We start from the raw sequence: 22,649 nt of genomic DNA on the forward strand, positions 1-22,649 counted from the left end.
CGTCAATCGTGCTTGTTCTCTTTCATTCTGTACTCTGTCTCTCTCTCGCCCAGATACAGCTATGCTTTAAGGAAGGGGTGGGTGATATATTGATATTCAAAGGATGAGCCTACTGTCTTATCTGAATGGATATCGAATGTCTTGTGCGATGTATAAATGACTATATCTCGACCATCGAGTATAGATTGTCATGTGAATGTTTTAGGCAGCATGACATTCTCTTTAAGTCTCGCTTCTCTCTTCTCATACCCCTCTCACAGCAGACTGCTTCCATCCAGATGGGCGGGGGAGTGAACTTTTTGTATCGGAGGGAATAGACTCAGAGAGCATGAGAGCGAAAGTGAGAGAGAGTTCAGAGAATGTTAATGACAGTTTGTTCATATTTTTTGTGAATGCTGAACTGAACGAATCAGTTTACAAATGATGAATGTTAACGGCATTCACTTCAGCCAGAGCGGACGCTTGTTTATGTGTTTGTGTGTGTGTGTGTGTGTGTGTTGTGAGATGCTAGGTGCGTTCACGTGAAGCAGCTGGTCAGTGAATTTGTTGAAGAACAGTGGAAACAAACATCGAAAACACAGAGTTTCCTCTATGATCCAAAGCTGCTCAATGATCAGAAGCCCCAAAATTTATATTCGACTTGAAACAAGTCATTTGCACCATGTGTAAGCCAAAATGTTCGCTGATTTCTTCTGATGAGGTGTATTCAGGGACTGTCGGAAACTATATTGTCCGCTTGCTACGGCACTTCCTGTGGACTTTTATGAATGAATGAATTTGTACAGGGATTTAAACGAGATTTCAAAATATCTATATATATATTGTGCATCGTGATGTAGCCTTAAAATATTACAATATTTGTTTTTGGCCATATCGCCGAGTCCTAATCAAGGTGTCAAAATTTGCCACATTTTGATTTGATGTGAATCGGTACTCTTAAGTACAGATGTTATTTGGTTGTTACCATCAAAAGTACATAGTTCGGTAGTGTCAAATTTCCATCACAGTAGATCATAAGCGTCTCATCAGGGGTTTGGACAAAAGTTCAGCTTAAGGGGAAAAGTCATCTTCTCACATTTAGAGCACAGCTGACTGAAACATGTGACTGCTTCTTTCAAGTGGTGACCAACTGGAACGAAAGCAATGACTCATTTTGGGTGTTGACCCCTTAATTAAGAAATATTGTCATTGTGAGATTTATATTGAGCTGAAATGAGATAGAACAGCTCTCTGTAATAGAGAGGTCGTTTTTGAGTACCCCTCATAGTGGCTGAAAAAAAAGTCTAGATAGCCTCACGGTGAAATGCCAGTTGTGTAACATGAACATGATCTGTATCTGTTGTATTCAAATATGCCTGACATTTTTTTTCTTTTATAAGGCTGTTTAGAGGTATGATGATTCACCACTGTGCTCTTAACCTTTTATTTTCTGCAGGAAATGACTGTGTATGAGTGTGCCGGCTAAACACTTAAAATGTAAATGAACTAGATCGCTGGTAATGTATTCCCAAAACATGACATCCTATTTTACATTTCCATTGTTGTCCCGACTCTTGCAGCCCAAAACAACAGTAGCATCACCACATGGGCCTGCAGAGCTGCTTAACCAAAGCAGATATTGTTTTGAATACAAACTGTTGTACCTCCATCTTATCTGGTGATGATATGCAAACGCTTTTTGAGTAACCCTTTCTTTGTTGAGCCTGAGTTTGTCGAACGAAATGGTAGATTGCCGATTTGAAATAATTCACTGCTGATATGTTATGCTGGGACTAGAATACTAAAGCGTGGACTTTTTTGAAGAAATTTAGTTGGACTAAACCAGAGTGCTTCCTAGAAAGATTACCCCCTGTCTTTAAATCGATTTACCTGGTGAATCCATGTGAAATATGTAGACCTCCATTGTTCTCAGTTCAGTTTTTAAGGCAATACAAAGGAGGTCCTCCTAATATCTGCATGTTGTTTCCCTTTTGAGTCTGTATAGTGTCAAACTGAGAGAAACAGAAGGGGATGAATAGACCCATCTGTGACTAAAGTGAGTGGGGCCTTTTATTAAAAGATGGATCGAGGGACAGATCAGTCCCAGAGATGATAATAGAAATAGATTAAATGTGTTTTTGTAAAAAGGCAGAAGAGATAAAGCAGATGACATAGGCTAAAAAGGCTGAGAGGGGAAAAACCAGCCAATGCTAAATCTCAACAGAACAACACTTTAAAAGACAGTCATCTGAAAATACAGCAGACTTAAAGTTTAGTTTAATTCATCTTGCTCAGTGCAGTTTTTTTATTATAGTTTTTGATTATGGGAAATGTCCGCAAACCTGTTGATTTTTTCCCCCGTTCCTCTTAAAAACACTACTCAGTATTTTCAAAATCCTTCCATGTGTTGTGTTGAATATTTTAAAGCACTGGTCAAAGTATTGGGAAGAGTTGTAACATCAACAGCCGCATGGTATCCTTCTGTTGCAGAAGCCCACTTGCAGCATCAAGTGCAGATTTTCATTATGGACTGAAGTTGCTCTGTTCATAAAAAATGACATACGGCCGTCCCACTGCTTAATGAATACAACAACGCTGACTTTATCCTTGCAAATGGACATAGGAAATGGAAACCATTCGGAGTGGACTGCGACAAGTCCTGGAGTTTTCAAATTGTGACGATACATAAACAATATTCACTTTGTTTAATTAAAATTCTCTGAAAATTGATTTATGTACCAATAAGACTAAACGGAACCATCTGTCTCTGCAACTTTACACCGAGGATTTATTCAGTGTCCGCATCCACATGGTTGAAAGGGTCCGTGTGGTGACAGTAAATGTCCCTGTTTGTAAGGGTCTGCTCCCGACCCAAAGTTTTTGAGTCCATGCAGACTGTATGTGCCAGCAAGCCTCTGAATGTTAAAAAAAGATGATAATGTGAGTGTGTTGAGCAGATGAAATGCCTCTTGCATGCTTGGTTCTTGTTGAGGCCTGGGGTTAATGTAGCTCGGGGTATGATCACACGCAGCAGCACGCTGAAATTCTGCCCCTCTGACTTCTTTCTGTTTCCTCCCCTGCTCTCCCACCTCCTGTCATTGTTTCTCTGCCCTTTATTCCCTACTGCTGATTTCCCCATTACTTTTCTAGTAAAGTAGTGATTTAAGGCACTGTATCATATAGTTGCCACCTGCAAGTAGTGTAATACCCAGAGCTGTACATATTCATTTTAATGAAGGGGCTGTGTGTGGGTGTTCTAGGTAATTCAGGCCACTTAATTTAAGTTATTGGATTTTCACTGAAGACGCTCTTTCACTTCTTTGTTAAGTTTAGGTTTTGGTTAAGGTTCGGGTGAGGTTTCAGAGGCAAGTAGTTTTGGTCATAGTTAGTCTCCGGGACATTAATGAAAGTCAAATGAATGTCCACTGTGGTCAGGCAGACATAACACTATGTAAGCATGTGTGTACATTTGTATGAGTGATTGAAAAGGAAAAACCATGACAGAGTGTGGACATTTGTATGTCTGTATAGGTGTGTGTGTGTGTGTGTTTGGTCATAGGGCAGTGTTGTGCAACAGGTGACCTGATTAGCAGGCTGCTGTGTGCTTTTAGCTTACAGGCAAATCTAATGTAGTCTAGCATCCTAACAGAGACCTGCTGGCCCGGCTGACTGACAGCGCTTAGTGGAGAAGCCTTCAGACGGCTCACACTACTCAGTCTGGCTGTCTGACTGCTTTTTAACACAGTGACCGTCTCTCTTCCTCACTCGTCTCTTCAGGTCCTGTCTGTCTCTTTCTTCCTGCCTGTATTTATATTTACCACAAACAGTAACGTCAAAGTTTATGCAGCTCATTTTGGCTCTTGGCCCAGCTGCCTCTCTTACCTGTGTATTTGTTAACAGGGATTGTTCTCTGTCTTGCTCTCATGGCGTTCATGTGCCTCTTTTCCACATATTGTTTTCCTCTGTTTACCAAGCTACTAGTATGTCGGCTTTTCTTTGCCTATAGCTCACCCTCCCTATTTAACTGTCTTGTTTGTCTTCTATTTTTACGTCATTGCTTTGAAAGCAAGTCTTCTGGTTTGTGTGCCTGCCCACTGACTTGCCTTTCTGATCTTTTTTAGTGTCTTTATTTTTAATCTCTCTGTAACCTTATCGCTCTACCTTTCTGTGTATCCATTTCTCCGTCTGCTTCTTTATCTTTTTTGATGTAGTTTTCTACATCCCTTCTTCATGAACATGATTTTTAGATCTATGGGTAACTGGTGTTCATATCCCTTTCTTTGTTTATATCAGGTTATTAAAATAAGGACTATGTTAGAAATATTAACACTGATGACTAGAGACAAGTGTATATAGTAGGTTAGATACCATTGCTTTTAAGGAAGTGTATTTGTCAATTGTTAGGCACAGTTCAAATCACTAAGACACACTTTAGACGCTCAGCACAGAGGGGGTAGAGAACTCTTATGTACCTTCTTATAAAGACATTTTCAAATTCACTCATGGACTCTGACTTATTGACCACACTGTATATCCGTAAACACAAATAATAATTTATTGATCCCGGTTGTATTTCCTCGTGTATTTCTGAAATTCATGATTCAATTCATAGGTCACATGCCATAAGAATGACATCACACATAATGTGTTTGTTTTGCATCCGGCTCTAAAGGGAGAAGCACACAAACATTGTAACCGGTCTTAAATTGATACGCATACATTGCTTCTTGACTTAATGGGTTAAACTAATTCTGTGTTATCTTTATCTTATCTCCATGTTTGGTGACGTGCTGTGCATCCACAATGACATTTTTGTGTTTGACAAAAGCACAGAGCAGAATATTCGTTTATTTTTCTTTGGGATCGTATTATATATATACTGCAAAGCTGGTCCTCCTTTGGAGGAATACAGAAAGAACAAGTTGAAATATGCAGCAGAATAACAAATCCCATCATGAGGAGGAGAAGAGAAAAATCTGGCTGTTGCAGAACAGACTGCGTTCCAACCTGGTCTGCTTGCATTTACTGATAAACATCGTTTGAACTTTGGTGCTTCCTCATTCCCTTTCCGCAAGCCATCTTTAGTGGCACTGGAAAAAATGAGGAAATGGAGGGGGTTGGCAGGCCTTTAGCAGTGGTTGTATATCTTCCTCTAAGGCTCCCGTTTGGAGTTCACATGCCCTTTGGCTCCAGTACAGAATCTCTCTTTAGGTCCTAATGTTGTCTGAGTTTGACCACTGCCTTGCCAGAATTTCTCAAAAGTGACAGACATACATTAATTTAAAACAATTATGTTGTTAGTGTTACACACCGGTGTTATTTTAAATTTTCAAGCCATACAAGTTATCCCTCACCTCTAACGGCATGGCGAGTTGTCAGCAACAAGGAAAAGGACTACAATCAATGTATTGAAATCATGGAGACAACTATAATCTCTGTATTTCTTACATTTTTTAAATTTCTTTCCAAGTAAAATATTAACTGATTAACTTAGAAAAATGTTAGGGATCAGAGCTCCTGTTGTTTTAGGAGACTCCAGGATTGTAAAGAAAATATGCTTTTAATACTACTTTCTTGAGGAGATCTGCAACTTATGATGTTTATGTCCTCAAACTAGGAAGCAAAGCCTCGTACAAGTTGGTAATGTTTGAAAAGAAACACTCAATGGCCGTGGACCCTAACTGACCCCCTGTTCCCCCTCTGTATAGATTGAGCAAGAGGGGGGAATGAAATAAAAGTGGCATTTATGTTTTTTTAATGGAGGCTGAGGGAGCTGGGGTGATTGAAGGGTCAAGGGCAAAAAGACAGGAAATATAAGATGTTTTTTTTAATTTAAATATGCATTTGTAGGAGACAAAACCAAATATTCATAGTAAAACTAATATTGGATTAATAATTTACTCCTGCAATACTCTCACTTAAAGTAAGCCCATGTATTGAGGCTTCTCTCAGGAGTGAAGAAGGTAGTAAAGAGATGAAATGAGAAGCGCCTTGGATAGAAACATAGTTGGGATAAAGAGACAATGAAAGAGAGGAAACCAAAACAGAGACAATGATAGAAGGAATAACTGGACTAGTGGTGGAATGTGGTAGTTAGTCCTCCGGTGATCCCAGGTCTGTGAGCACTGGTCCCACTAGAGGTTGTTGGGCCTCATGGAGTCTGTTTCTGACAGATTGGTCAGAAACATGCACACCTGTAGCCTGCTGGAGGTCGTTTTGTATGGCTCTGGCATTACCACTCCTGTGGAGCAGATAGCGGTCCTCCTGCTGTGTCGATTATGGAAAAAATCATGATCACGATTATTTTGGACAATATTGAAATCACGATTATTCAAACGATTACTTTTGAGATTGAAAACATGATGCATTTATTCAGTATTTCTCTCCAAAAAAACACTTTGTAACTGCGAATTGCGCCAGGAAACACTCTGAAAAATGACTTTAAACGATATAAATGACATTTTATTTTATATAAATGATAAAATATGCATCCCATACTTTGGATTTCCCTTCTGTTGTCCTGGAGTTTCAATTTCCCTGATTTTCCTCTTATTATTAAATGTCCCCATCTGTTTTTGAGCAGTGTATGTGTATATAAGTATATAAACAGTCTGTTCTAGTGCACTGAAGACCACATCTTTCACATATCTGTCTGCCACTCGGCCGTATTATGTAAATCCATGGCTCTTTCATCCTATTTCTTCTGAACCTACTGTCTCATTCCCTCAATCCCCCTTTCTCTCTCGCTCTGCTTGTGTTGGTTTCAATATGCAGGCCCAATCTCATTAGACAAGATGGCTTAAAGGGAGAGGGGTTATTAGGGCGGGTTTAGCAGAGCCCTCTTTGGCACGATAAGAAAGTGAGAATTAGCAAGTGGAGAAATGTAGAGAAATACCATGAATGAGAAGAAGAGAATGAATGAGGGAGAGGGAAACTAGTGTGTTAGAACCAACAATAATCCGCAGCAAAATGTAGTTATATCTTTTGGCCAGCCAAACATGGTGTAGTTTTAATTTAGAGGTATTCTGAAAAGTATTGTGTGTAGGAATAATGGAGTCGTTCATTACCTGCCCTGATATCCACCTGTTTATATCATGGAGTATTAGATAGATACATGAGAGACAGGCATCAGATGCAAAGGTTGTTTGGTACTTTGTCAAACCTGAAGCACCAACAATCAAGCAAGTGAGCCAGTTGCTCTGGCCAGCTGAGGTTATCCATGACCTCTTTAATAGCTGCTCAGCAAAGATGTGATCATGCTGCAGAGGATTTCTGAGTAAAGAGAAATGTTTTTGATTAATTCCAATCCAAAACTTATTGAGCTTCCTAGAAACTCAGACTTGTGCAGCACACGGAATCACAGCCCTACAGAATGGGTAAGGATGGTGAGATGGGTTGAATTAGGGGGACAATGACCTGCTTCTAGCAGATAAACTCTCTAAGTATGGGTGTTCAAGTTGGTCGGAACAGACTACGACAGCTATTTGTATATATGGATTCCATTACAAGAATATACAGAAATGTTTGCCTAACTCAGTATAACAGGGGACTTGCAGATTAATTAGCTGCGCCATATGAGCCCACGTGTTCACTGTAATCTCAGAACAGGTTGATAAATGAACGGCAATATTCACCTATGACTGCAGGGAGTGAACACTGAGTTTGCCAAACTCCAGCTAGTATGCCTTTTGAGAAAAGGATGATGGTTGGTTTCCTGCCAAATTGGCTGTTAGAGCAGACAGCTGATCAGACAAAAGACCAGCGTGTAGCTGGTGGTTGTATCACACCCTGCCTCACATCATTCTGACTCGTGAACTGAACAGTAGATCCCACATGTGAAAATAGTTTATATTTATTAATTCCAAGCAATTTCTGCAATCTCTTTGTTGCTCCATATATAAGATGGTTGATTTACACACACACACATTTGTACACATGATTGAGGTCATATGGAAAATCCTTGAAACCTATATCCTGCCTCCCATTTACACACAAACAAACATGACTGAAAATACAATGTCCTCTTTGTAGGCAATTAGAGGTTGTACTATTTCTCTTTTACTCTACAAAGCAGTGAATATGGTCACTGTTAACCGATGGGTCCCAAATCCTCTTTTTACAAATTAACCCTGCAGCGAAGAGGCTATAAAAGTGGCATTTACCAAAAAGATTGAGCCTGTGTTAATTTTCAGACTGTGCCATTTGTGTGTTTAATATGGTGCCCAACACAATCACATTCATGGTCACCGTAGAAACCATTGGCCTCGAAATTGCTCTCAGCCAATGGCTTCTAGAAGTGACAGTGATAGGCATTGGCCTTGTATAGTCATGACTGCGATAAAGGAAGTCTGGAGGTCAGTAGTAGTTCAAAGCCCCTTCAAATCACTGTCGTTGTATTGCAGTGATAATGTTTGTGAAACCCTCATATGTTTTATCTTCCTAAAGGTCAACTGCACTTTTTACTGTTTGTCGGAAAAGGAATCAAGTTTTGCAGGAGGGAAAGAGAGTCGATTTTGGAGAGATACAGTAGATTAATAGAGAAAAGTTCTGCATTCCTTCCCCTACCAGCCGGTGTTACTGGAAATGTAACATGAAACGCATTTAACTGTTCACTAGAGTTGAGCGTCTGACTTACTTTGTCTGTTTATGGCTGCATTAGTAGTCAGATTCAATGCAAGTGCAAGTTTGCCAGTAGTGTTTTTCTACAGTTGAACATTTTACCAACACTCAGGTCTTCTTGAGGCCACATATTTTGCTGTGATTGGGTTGTGGGAAGCCAAAATGAATATACTGAGTTACCGACCATCATTCTGTGGAAATGAAAACATATTTCTGTACTTGTCATGTGGCCGGCTGATGCTTTCCACCCATGACGTTTAGGCCTGAGTCATTGTCATTATTTCTCTTTTCGCTTGCCTTTGCTACAGACAAGATTTGCCAACTATAATATTATAATACATACAATACTGCTCCTTGTAATGTCTCAAAGGTCTCATCTCCCAAACTGTGTGTTAAGACCCCCAAAATAATTACAAGCCTACCTCTCCCTCATATCTTTTAATGAAACAAGCTCCTGAGGCTGGCAAAAAATGCTTGATTTTGATGGTGTAAATGTTTCAGGAAACCTGCAGCAGCTTGGTTCATAAACTCAGTGCTTGATAAGGTCAGAGAGGAATCCTGTCATCCACATTCTGCAGTGTCACATTCTACAGGCGCCGGGTAACAGCCCTCAGGTTCTGCAGGTTTATAATCATACAGGCCATCACTGATAACATGGTGGAACCTGAGTAAATATGGTAAGGCCATCAAGGTTGGTTGAAACGCATATCAGACTCCTATTATAGTGCTAAAAATATGGGGTATTTTCCACATTTTGTGTCTGTAGCTCCCCCCCCAAGCAAGTTCACATTACACTGCACCATCACTGACGTAAGCACAAAGAAGAGGCAACATTGTCATAAGGAACATCTTACTGCTCCCACTGTGAAAAGAAGTCTGGGAAAATGACACATAAACAAACTAAAGTAGTGCGTTGTTTAGAGTTGTCTTGCAAACAATGTTACCTCTCATTATTTTTTGCATCAGCAAACAGAATATCATGCATAATGACGTTTATATTTTTTCAGCAGTTAAGAACACTCGTATATTTGTTTGCTACACCAGGAACATCAACAGTCTTTCTTGTGAACAGGCATTAATCATGATGTGCAGAACTGTGATCCTACTTGTCTCACTCTCAGAGCTGCGTGTCCTCTGTAGTAAAGTGGAAGGGTCAGGACATGAATTAACAGATTGAGTTATCGCTTGTAAATTAAGTTGACACTGTAACCTATCCATCTTGCCTCCATTCATCATTGCTTGCCTGTATGCTGGCTGATTTGTATGTATGTGGTGTCCAGTGAAAAATATCACCCTCCATGGTATTTTTAAAACAGTGTGTGACTTAATGGGGAAAGCATAGTACTTACACTGCCTGGATCATGGAGGGATTTCCAAAGACACTAAATAAGGACTTTCTCATGGTCCACAAATATAATTTGATTGGATAATATAATTTAAGAACCTCTGCTAAGAATGTTACTGCACTTACCAGTGCATAAAACAGTCGCCACTCTATTGATAAGGTGTGAGCTGTATAAGCCCCGGGAATTTCCTATTTTAATAGTGCGATAACTATTGCTCTTGTAAGCTTGTTAACATCTTTTTCAGATTGTTAATAACACAGGGTGAAATTTAAGTAAGCATAATTTATTTATCACAGCTGAGTTGTCCTCAATGAGTGACTTTATATTGTATGTAGAATGCTTAGAGTACTTTTTTGGTGTTTATTTTTATTACTTTATATATGTGGGCCATGTAGAAAAGCAAATGAATCATTAATTACATTAATTGCTATTCTGTCTTTCTCTGTTTGGAACATGATTACGAATACACATTGCTAAACGGATGGCTGTTCAAGTGTAACTTCATGTGGTTAAGTGGCACCAGTAAACCTGGCTACACTGGGAAAGGGTTAACAACAATGCAGCTATAAGCAGGACTGGGCCACTTCCTTTTAAGGACTGAAGTCTTGTGGATAGAAGCAGAGAGGGGGAGATAGTGGGAAAGGGAGTGAGACAGTTATTTGGCGGAGAGAGAACAAGAGGCAGATTTTGTGGGAGGGAAATGGACAGTGTTGAATAATGGGAAAAAGGTAAATAGAGTGACGAGGGAGTTGCATGGTGGGAAACAGGGACCAAAACCGTGCAGAGCGTGAGAATATAAATGGAGAGAGGAAGCTTGATGACGTAGAGAAAGGGTGGTATAGGCTTTTTTTTTTTTGTGGCAACGATGAAGAGAAGGAACCAGAAGCTCAACCAGATGGCAGATGTACACAGTGGTTTCAGAAAAAGAGAAAGCCGTTGCGAAAGTGGACAGAAAGAACAAAGATACAAACAAAGCGGAAGTACTGCAAAAGAAATACAAAGGGTAATGAGTAATAGTAAAATGTGAGTTTGTGTAGGCAAAGCATTGTTTGACACGCAGCATGATGGAGGAGAGGAAATGTTCAACTGACGATGGAAAACATGACCAATAAAGTGGTCAATTATAGCAACAAGCTGCTGTTTAAGTAATATAATGCACCCCTGCTATTAATCTGTCACTGAGGAAACCTGAGTGTGTTCGTGTGTATGGTTTGTGGGCATGCATTTGTGTATTTTGGTGGTATAAGTGTATATAAAGTGCAGATATTGTTTGCTACATATTTGTGCATTGGTCTGTCTAGCTGTATGTTTTCCCTTATCCAGTGTTGCTGATATCATGCAACAGCATATCTCTGTTTACAACTTCTGTGTAATATATTCTACTCTCAGACAAGTTCTCGTTGCTGTAAATCATAGAGCTGTTGATTGGTACGCCAAGATTGCTAATGTAACTCATATGTATGCTCTCCTTGTGTCTACTTTCCATGCCCCAATGCCTGAGTGTTCCCCGGTGAGAGAGTGGGAGATCTCCACTCATTTTAATTAATCTGAAAGCACATGGCAGGGAGTGTAACGTATAACCTTGTTGCCTGAAATCTATTCGACAACTTGACACTACCAGTTCATCCTGTTTGCCTTCTACACAACACAATGTGTCATGATGAGAGACTGTACTTCAGTAAAGTGCTCTGCTTTATCGTCATAGGTGTTAAAGCTCTATTTGTATTTGTAAAGTACCTCAGAATCAACTAAATTCTGCCCACAGGCGATGTGAAATATCATATTCATCCACCATTATTTTATCTTTATTGCAGTTAACCACTGCCTTAACTAGTCAGTACGACACAAAACATTGCTGCTGCCTTTCCCTGCGATTCTACCTTAATTTCAGGTTTTGTTTCCATTCTTTTATACCTACTTCCACTAAGGAGGTTGTGTTTTCACACCTGTCCGTTTGTTGGTTGGTCGGTTTGTTAGCAGGATTATTCAAAAGCTGATGAACTTATTTCCACAAAACTTATTGGAAGGATGGGATATATCAGACAGAACTCATTTGATTTTAGCTCTAACTCGGATCTGGATAAAGGGGCGGATCCAGGAATTCTTTATCACTTCTTTAACAGAGCAAGAGCGAGAGCATTTTATAAGCTTTTCACCAATTTATCCAGACAATAATGCATAGATCATTATGAAAAAAAAGGGTGTATTTAGCAGACTAATATGTGTGTGCAATGTGGTCCGACTTTTTAAAGTTAAGGAACTATGGTGGAGCTATGCGCTCTACTGAGTGCCATGTCTGTGCCAGTGAAGGTTTAGGGTTAACCCTTCAGGGCTCTTTCTAGGCTAAGGAAAACCTAGATGAAACGCACTAGTAAAAACATCACTAGGATTATTTCCTATTCAAATTCTGCCAATCGATCCCTTTCACCTAAATCTTCCACCCTGAACCTTGAATTATTAAATAGTCACATACATTTTCCCTGCTTGTTTTAGGATCTGAACTGGTGAAACAAAGTTCAGTAGCTTGCTCTGTGTAACCTCTCTCTTCTTTTGCCAACCACATGTAGTATTTCTTAACAGTCTACTCCAATGATATGTCAACTATTCCCCAGCTGACTCTCATATGATACAAACAGCTGCTGGCTTGAAGCAGCCTGTACTAATTATACACATTATCTCCCTGTGATCATGATAAAGGAGCATTCCCCTGCAAAACTCAATTCTGTTGATGTTGTCCAAACTACTGTTGGAATCTTCTGCATTTTGAGTGTGTGCTCTGTTCATTTGGTTAGGCCCCAATTTTGGTAATTGAAATGTTGTTTAATACTTATCATTTGTGTCTGGTATGACGCACAGAAACCAGCAGACATGATGCGTCAGCAGCCCTGATACCTGCCTCGTACTGCACATTTTGCTTAGAATTACGCAAAAGTTGTCAGCAGATTTATTCTCTGTCTGCTTGTTCTCCATTGTGATATTTGTTCCCATGCTAAGTTAATCCATTTGCTAAACCTAAATTCCTTTATTGAAATACATATAAACTCTGTTTGCAGTCTCGTGTATAAAAAACACATATATATATATATCTTATGCAAATTTGGAAACTTCTCTTTTGCACATATTACGTATTTGGGAAGAGATTTCCATATGAAACTGGTATTGGAGTGTAAGCTGTGTAGAGCCTTGAGTTGATGTTGCTGAGATCAGCCTTTCACATTGACTGCAGATTTATAGAGGCAGACTACATACGTCTTCTCCGGGGAGAGGGACACTAAGGAATACAATTTAATGTTAGTTCCTCTGGGTAGGTATTAGGAAGCGAAGAAAAAAGGCAAAAAAGAACAACTAAGGAGAGTGGCGCGAGGAGAGATGTATTGATAACAGATTAGAATGAAAAAAACAGTGCTCCGAGTTGGCAGAAGGTAAAGCACTGATAAGATTGCTAGAAATGCACACTCTTAGAAAGCCATGCCACAATTAAGTGGGCAACAACTGCAGATCTGAAACAATTATTTGTTTTCCGCTCTATTAAATTTGTCAAATTCAGCTACTGTCTAATACAGTATAGGGAAGGTTGCCATAAACTCCTCTCCTCTGTAACAGGCTGCATGTGTGCATTTGGAGACATGGTTCTGGAGGGAATTTGGTGTATACGTGGGTGTGCAGGAGGAGACTGAAGCTGATGATGTGCTTTATTGTGTCTGCTTTTGAGCTGCAACTGTAGTGTCTTCCATCCATGATTTGTGAGGGGTTGCTCATGTATCTTGTAATGTATGTGTAGCTTTGCTCTATCAACTTTACTTTGCGTCATTAAGTGCATGATTGAACCATTGTGTTTGTATGTGAGTGCGTGTCAGCAGAGACTGACAGTGATGTCCGAGTCTGCGAGCTCTGGAGGAGAGGCAACACGTGAGGGAAGCTCCCTGTTCCACATCTGACCCTGCTGTTATCAATCACTCCTCAAGAGGAGGAGAGGTAGAGAGGAAGAGCCATGAGCAGTGATGAGAGAGGCTGAAGGGAAAGCAGGAAAAGAGATGGAGCGACAGTGTGGGTGGATAGAAGAGGAACAGATGGTGGGGGCTGTTGCCGAGGAAGAGAGAAACATGGGAGGGGGGGTAGAAACACTGTAGATTTCACCGAAATGTTATAGTCCTAGGGAAAACCCTGTCTTATTTAACTGTTTCAGACATTCATTATTCATTCATTCATTATTCAAACTGGGTTTTGATTGAAGGAAATTTCAAGTATCTTAAGACTAGGTACTTTATCACTCCCTCCTCCACCATCGTCAGGTTTGTTGTTTTCAGATACTCTTGACCCAAAGCAAAGATGTATGGAAGTATGTTGGCAGTGACGGCTATATACAGTAGCTTTAAATGGACGCATCTTTTTTTTTAGTAATGACAGTATAGATGAGCCTCAAGATGTTTGAGCGGCTGCATTTTTGTAATATTTCCTATGAAACTTGAAGCCTTGCTGCAAAGGTAAACTGGTAAAAGAGAGCAGCTTTATTTCTTACCTTAAATGCAGTAAATCTCTTTTAATGCAACAGTTATAGTTTACTTGACTTTTAGGCTGAACACCATCCAGACCCTGCCACTGTATTGTTCTGCAAAATGCATTCTGTTAAATAGATCAAAGACTAAATGGTGGTCGACTGGTACGTAATGGACAGACTTATCTATTTAAAATCCAAAACGTTCCTGCATTTTAATGTTTCTATTTCAGTAAATAGAGTAGTAAGAAGAAAACCAAGAATTGTGAGCAGCAACAGGTTGATGGACAAATAACAGAGCTGTCTTTTCCCTAAAAAACTTCCAATTGAAAGCAAACTGTTCCTTCCGCAGCCGAGGTTAGGTTGAATTTCATTGTTACCAACTGTGTCCCTGGATTTTTTTTTCTGCTTTGTTTTTTCTTCATTTGTTCTCTTCGCAGTCTAACTTTGTCGATGCAAAGATAGCCAAATGTAAAATATTGAAGTTTTAAATTTCACAGGCGCAGTGGCCAGATTCATGCTTTGTTTGGTCGTCCTCCCAGAAACTGTCTCATGTATTGATGGACTGAGTTGACAGAGAGTCACACACTGAGAATGGCTGTAAGAGAAATAAATGGAAAACACTTTATTCACCCATTCACTCAGTGGTCTCACTCTCCCTCCCTCTCATCGCCTCTGTGATTATCTATGCCCTCATTTGTCACAGTTTTTTTTCTCAATCCCCAGTTATGTGCTGTAGTCATCCAATGACTGTTGGTCTACCTCTTTCTTTATGTATAACACATCTCTAGCCACCATGGTTTCTGTTTATCTCTCTGTCCCTTTTTTCCTTCATATCTATATCAACAGGATTATACACCAGTGTAATAATCATCACTGCCATCATATTGACGTTTACTTCGTGTGTTTTTTTTCCCCCTTCACTGTTTCTGTCAATTTCATTTTTTCATGTCACAATAGATCTCGCTCTGTACCCCCATCTGGTCTGTCTTTTTTCCTTTCACCCTCTGATTCTCCCTCTCTCACCCTCTCAATTTTCTCTTTCCTCCATTTCTCCCCTCTCTCTATCTGTTAATGCTGTTATGGCAGCGATTAGGTGTATAGGGTTGGATAGCGAGGGAGAGAGGGGGGGGAGGGGAAAAGAAGGGATGATCTGCCACTTGTTACGAGCTGGATAGAGGAGAAGGGGGTGGATGGTGGCCGAGGAGGAGGGTGAAGGGGGTCCTGTTGTTATGGTGATCTGGAAATCTTCTTTGTGTTAGGTTGCCAAGGCAACTTCAGACGTACACTTGATACAGCCACCATCACAACCACCAACACCCCCTAGCACATGACTGTAGGGAGAGCACTTCACACATTGCACACTCAGAGTTACGCACCCACACATTGAAACACACAAAAGCATGTGCACGCACACATTTTCAGTATGTCCACCTGCTCTTAACGGACAAAACTGCATTTTACATGACGGATGGAGACATTTCATGATTCATTTTCAAGGTGGTCAGATCACTGGGACTGTACACGTGTAGATCAGGCTGCTTTATTTCTGCTTTTGCTTGAAAATGCCCCGAAAATAAGTCCCAAAACGTGATTTATTTCATCAGCATTGATCCAGTTTATTAGACTCTTATTTATTTTCACACAAAAATGTTGCCTGTGTGTGTGTGGGGAGGGGGATTAACTAGCTGTGAGTTAAAGCGCGACAAACTGTGACGTAAATTGAAACTTGAGAAAAACAAAAACCAAGACAAATCTACAATATAAAAGTGTATACAGAGCGTGCATGCGTGCGTCTTCATGCCTCTCTGCTGGGCTACCCACAGTGATCTGACCTGTTCATGAGTTGGACTTGGATCAAAGCAAATCATTTTGAGCAGTTTGGAATGCGTTCTCCCAGCTGGTGGTTATTTTGCAGATAATAGAGTTTCAGACGGGAGGGGATTGTGGTTAAAGAAACATGAAAACGTGGAATTGATGGAGGGTGAAAGTGAGGTCTCAAAATTATACTTATTATTATTTTCCAGGTGGTGTTACATGGTTATACACCGTATTTCTGCTAATTATTAAAGATTGCTTCCTCCCCGATGCCTTTCCTCAATCCCCCATTTTTTGAGAGCTGACGGGAAATAAGAGAATCAGAGATTCAAGGAATGACATGTAATGAAGATCTCTGCCCTGATGCAAATGTAACTTTTTGGTTAGCACCTTAACCCATAGGCCGCCACGGTTTTCACCCCAGTTCTGAATGACTACCTTTCTGTACTGTAATAGCATTTTGCACCTATGTTCTGATTCTTCCCATGCTAAGGGCTTTTCCAGTCCCCCTTTTTACCTGCCAGCTAATTCACAACTCAGGTGAAGCAGGAAAGAGTGTGGCTTCCGGTTGTGATGAGAGCTCAGGGTCAATTCAGCCATTACTTATTCACACACAAGCTGTTGCTCCATTTGCAAGGAATGTCACACTGCACCTTTTTAAAGTTTATAGTTTTGATATTGCATTGTATTTAACTTGTTTATATTCTGTTCTTTCTACCTTGCTTTTATTTTAATTTAAGTATTGCACTGCTGAGCTGACCTGTCTGTTCTCGTCCAACACCTTTCATTGAGCTGTTGACCCTGCTTGCACATGACAAATACAACCTGAAAAACTAAGAATAGTGTTAAACTCTTGAAAGTGTAATAACCCTTCTTACACCATATCCCTGTTGTAGAAAGATGTCTGAAAACCCCCCTCAGATGATGAGTTTTCTCTACATGAGTAGTACCTGAATAGTCAAATCTTTTCCACAGTGCTGGCTATACCCTCCAAGTACTTAAATGGGGTTTAAGTAGAAGACAGGGATAAAGAAGGGTGACAAATCACTTCTCTTCCAGTCTTTTGGAAGGCACCAAACATGGTTCTATTGCTATCCATCCTTAAATCAATTAATAAATTGAGTAGTTAAGATTGAAAGCTATTCAATCGGTAAGTCCTGCCCTGAGACAGAGCTACAGACACACCGTAATAAACATAATTGCAGCTGCATGGACTGGTCAGAAATAAAATAGCCAGGCAGAGTGCAAAGCTTTTATAAGTACTATCAAACACAGTGAAGGAGAAATGCATGCATAAGCAGAAAAATACTGTACTTTTTAGATGACTCACCGAGGACTGGCACATAAAGATGCCACCCATCAATTTAACCTCATACATGTTTCTCCCTCTATTATTAACTAGTGACTGTTTTATGCTCATTCAAAATGTACCTTATTGTGTGTGGCACCTGATGGATGGGTTTGTATTTACAAGCAACAACCTGTAATGTCCTTGTGATTGTGTCGTGAGAACAACCCATCCACACTACTGGACTACTGGCTGAAATAATTATAATTGCTGCGATGTACCTGTTGTGGATATGCCAGAGAAGCCAGCGGTCGTGCATGGGCCAACCAGACCATCCATAGGTCCATCTCAGAGAATGTCACTGTCGTCTCCAGAAGCTGTCTGGATGACTTCAGTTTTAAGTATACCTGAGGCTGACCAGTTTGATGACTTGCTGGTACCAGGACTTGTCTCCTGTGATTTTTCATTCTCAACACTGATTTGCCTTTGCGACATCCCTTCACACTGGAGTTCATATTTTAGGTTGATGTTTATTCGCGCTTTGCATTCTAAGTTATCTCATTGCATGAAAAACAAGCTGTCATTTTGGCAACTGTTTAATGGAGCCATGTTTTTGCTTTGATTTGATTGGTTAACGGTCAGCACGCACTGGGTCCTGCAGGGAAATCATTATCTGCCAAAGAAGAGTTTAGCTGGTGCTTGGCACTTATTCAGTTATAAGTCATTAGGCAGTTACCTTGTAAATTCTGACCCTGTGTTAAAACAACATCAAAGCCTGATGTGTGGACAGGCAGAATGAGAATTCATGTCGGTAAAACAGATGCCAAAAGAGTCTGAATGGGATTTATTCATATGCGAGTTAACACATATACCAATAGTTAAAATGCAGAAGTCGCTCTTGATTTAGATCTAAATGTGTTTTAGAAAAAGTTTGTATTACTTTCAACCAGTGACATGAAGTCATTTCATCCTTTTGATGCAACAAATGTCAGTGCCCAGTAGCCAAGACTGTCCTGTGACTTTATCCGTGTTGAGTGATACTAAGAGAGATCTCCACGGAGAGTGGAGTGTTAAACTCTGTCTATCCCTCCTGGTGACTGGGTGAAAATGGTGTGTATGTGTGAGTTTCCCCCAGGCTTCTGTCTTCACGGTCTTGATCTAATGGACTCTGACAGGATGGTAATAGGGTAGCAATGGACACACACTATGTGTGTACGTGTAGCAGCCATGAACCATGTCCTTGCTGGCTAGTAACAGCCCAGTGTTAGAACGCAGGTGTTTAGGGCCCTGACCTCAACCTCAGTGTGTTTAAGTCAACACCCTGTTGCAGGCAGACACACACAATCAGAAGGACAAACAAGCCCAAGGTTAGGATGCCCCTATAGGCCCACACCAATGCTGCACAAAGCCAAAATCCATTTACTAGGAGGGCAGAGAGAGAGACTCTTTTTACTGTACAACGATACACACTCTACGTACTGGTACACACTGACACGTGTCCATGCACACACACATTCCTAGACATTTGTTTCTCCTTGCATATTATTCTATTAAGAAAACTCCTTATTCTTTCTTGACATGCCATGTTATTAGCCCTAATTTGTACCCATATCCAGCCCTACAGTGTACTTCCTGATGAACACTGTCTAGTGTCAATTGCAATGCACTGAAATCATGACCCAGAATTTAACTCAATAACAGCGGCTGTTTTGACATTTCCATTTAAGTTTGATGTTGTTGCAGACATTAGCTAAAGGTTCTGTATCATCATCTGACAAATAAACCAAAAATGCAAGAAGCAAATGTTTTGTTATAAAATGAGAGTGCCATATTTCAAAAGAATTGATCAAATGTCAAATGACTTCTGACAGATTAACATTAAGGCTACTGTAGTATATTCATTGACTTGAATTGTATTTAAACACGCTCTCAGTGTGTTATTTTGCTTGCATATAGGCTACATCGTTAAGTATTCAACCCTTGCAACTCCTAAATCAGTGCAAGGGTCATCTTGCCCAAGATTCAATGGGGCAAGATGTCTGAAGCAAGGTCTGGGAGGGAAGCATGCTGGCAAGAGGATGGAGTTTTGTCCTGTGCTCAATGGAATTAGTTGGGCAAAGTCTGCCATTTTCCAAAGTGGGGCTGCTGCCGTCAAATCTGCCAAGAGAAGGGTTGTGTAGTGTATGGAACTAGACATCCACTATTCTCAAGAATATAAATGTACATGACATGTATTTATCTTCATACGGTTTTGTTAGAGCTGGGCGTTGAAAAACATGCTGCATAGATGTGGATGATTCTGCATCGATGCAGTGACTGAAAATAATCATGGTTTCCGCTACATTCATAGTTTTAGCGGGTTTTCACCACTGAATAATTATAACACTGCTGCTTCACGATCCGACAGACACTCATTGAAGGTCCGGTCGTCCTGTGTCAGGGTCTTTGTCAGAGTCTATTTTCTCTTCACTCCCCAGCTGACCTGCGCTCACTTTACACTTCAACAATAAACATTATCACTGAGGTATCAGGACTGATGTTTACTTGGGGTTTGTTTGAGTCGCATTAGAGTTTATAAGACACATGTTTAAACCTGCTACACAACACGAGACATGACGTGACGCACACAGGCAGGACATCAGAGTTAAAGTGACCTGAATTATCCAGAGTCAATTCATTTACACTGAACCATTATTAACCAGTACTGTCGTAAGTGTATAATACATTTAGACTATATTGCAATTCTTTCCAGACTAATATCAGTGTCTCTCACCTGTTATATGTAGTACTCACATAATGTAAGAGCCAACACTTAAAAAGATTAGTAATTATATATTATTTCAGTCTTCATGTTAATACAAACACATTCATTGACACTGTGTTTGCCTTCAAAACAGTGTTATTAGCTGTGATCTAAATGTCAGGTATGCAAAAGTCTGGGACATGCTGGGGTCAGTAATTTTTAGAGACATGCATTTGATCTAGGGCTGTGTGTTATTAACATAAAAGAGATGTTTGTCAAAAATATCTTTAATTATTGTCTTTCACTCCTGTTAATAAGATAGGAATTGTTGCATGTTGTGCCAAATGTTGCTAAATTCTCTCTCTGCTGTTTGAATAGACGTGAGATGTAGTTGGTGACAGCATTTGTTATGTCTTGCCATCAGTTGCTCTCTTGCCACAAGGCATTTACTGATGAAGGATTCTGCTTACGTTTTCTGTGTGTGCTGGTATCTTGGTGGTTTAAGTTTGACACTTGACTCATGAAGCTTCTTATATTCTTCATATTCTGTGTGGTAGTTATTTTGCAGTAAAGCTGTAGTTAACCAAAGAAAAGTTTGGTTGACTAAACTCGGACTGATTCTTCGATCAACAGACCGTGGCTTTGTTGAATAAAAATAAATTGAAAATCTGTTTAATGTTTTCTGATGTTTCTTCTGTACCGAAAATGTACCAAACTATGATTTTTGAGTACCATTACACCCCCTATGATGTGATATTGCTGTGATTTATAGTCAGTCTTTTCAAATCTTTTAACCCCCTTGCGAGTTAAGTTGGTCAGCATCACAAGTTCACAACACTGACTTATCTTGTGGTGTAGTGAACACAGCAATGCTTGCTCTCTCAATACTCCAGCAGTGTAGCTGTATCTGTAGTAACTCTGACATACAGGGGGTCAGAGTTCAGAATGGCAACGAATGCCAACGAGTTCATTTGGCAGATGTGTGCTGTTATGAATCATTGAACGATTACAGTGTGAGATCAAATGTGCCGTCCTGGTTGTTGAGGAACATTAACGGCAGCATCTGTGTCTCTCCAAACAGTGAACAGCTTGAAGCTTTTTGAGGCTACAGTGGAACAGGCAGGCGTGCTTGTCAAGACAAAACATAAACGTCTTCTCACCCAATGTTTTCGGTTTGTGACAAACACAGGACGCAGCAATGGTCGATTCTGGCATCAAAAATAAAGATGCGACACCTGTTGTCATTTGTGGAATGAAATGTGTTGCTGGATCCTAATTGATTAGATGTAATGGTGCTCTTAGGAAATGGTATTATGAAGCCACAGTGTAATGGAATCAATACTGATATTAGTGTCAAAACCCTCCTATCCAAGTTTGTCTCTCCTGATACATTATTCCTTGTAAACATTTTACTGGAAAAGAGGTAACTGTGGGGGCATTTTTTAAGTTATTATTTAATTCACTCATATCTGTCTGGCTTCAGATCATGTGATTGTAGCTGCTAGTTTGATCATGATTTTTGTTTGCAAGCTTGAAAAACTTGCTGCCGTTGTGTGCTGATGATCATGTAGTAGGCTGTCGCCACTGCTTACAAAGAATTAATAAATTGTGAACTTTACATAACTTTGTCTTCCTTTCTCAATTCATTTCATCGCTTAATGTGCTTCTTTGAGCATGTCCTACTTTTTCTTTTCTCTTCACCCCATATGTTTGACTATCTTCATCACTTACTCTCCAATGCTGACTGTCGCTCTGATTCACTGACTGCCCTCTGTCCCCCTTTCCTTTTTCTAAATCCTCCTCTTTTCACTTCATGTAATGTCATAACCACCTCATCAGAAGGGATGATCACAATGATGAGAATTTCATAGCAATCACATAATCGTATTGTGTAAAAACAATGATTTTAATTCCATGCCTCCCTCTCTTCTCTCCACAGCTCCACCACCCAGCAGATTCAACAGGAGAGTGTCAGGTAACATGTGTTTACTGACGTGTGTGTGTGTGTGAGAGTGTGAGTGTGCACGTTGGTGTGTGACGTCATGTCCCGTAAGTGTAATTCACACCAGGGACATTATAGGGTGTCTGTGCATTATTGTGTGTCATGCATGTCAAACCCAGGTGATCTGAGTCAGAAGTGCCAATGTCTTGTGGTTGTGTGTCTGCCGTCTCTGTTTCTGTGTTGGTGCCTGTAATCTTGTGTGTGTACGGGGCTTTTGTTTTCTCACGCACCGTCTAGTGTTTACATACGAGTAAATGAATGTCGTCAGCCGTCACAGCACACTGCACTTTGATTAGGCTCTGGGTGTGTCTACTGACGTTTATCTTTACAGCTGTCTCACCATTATTGTTCATCCTGCT

The 22,649-nt window shown here is 40.2% G+C and overlaps 1 protein-coding gene across 2 annotated transcripts in view; it reads left to right on the forward strand.

Moving 5' to 3' along the window:
- Positions 1-22,649, forward strand: part of prkar2aa (protein kinase, cAMP-dependent, regulatory, type II, alpha A) — a 41,138-nt gene that overhangs the window by 4,749 nt on the left and 13,740 nt on the right. For both annotated transcript variants that reach the window (XM_061075269.1, XM_061075270.1), the window contains exon 3: positions 22,228-22,263. In XM_061075269.1, the coding sequence (XP_060931252.1) occupies positions 22,228-22,263 (36 nt within the window). The remainder of the gene's footprint in view (positions 1-22,227; positions 22,264-22,649) is intronic.

The sequence above is a fragment of the Limanda limanda genome, chromosome 7, assembly GCF_963576545.1.
Source record: "Limanda limanda chromosome 7, fLimLim1.1, whole genome shotgun sequence".
Taxonomy (NCBI): domain Eukaryota; kingdom Metazoa; phylum Chordata; class Actinopteri; order Pleuronectiformes; family Pleuronectidae; genus Limanda; species Limanda limanda.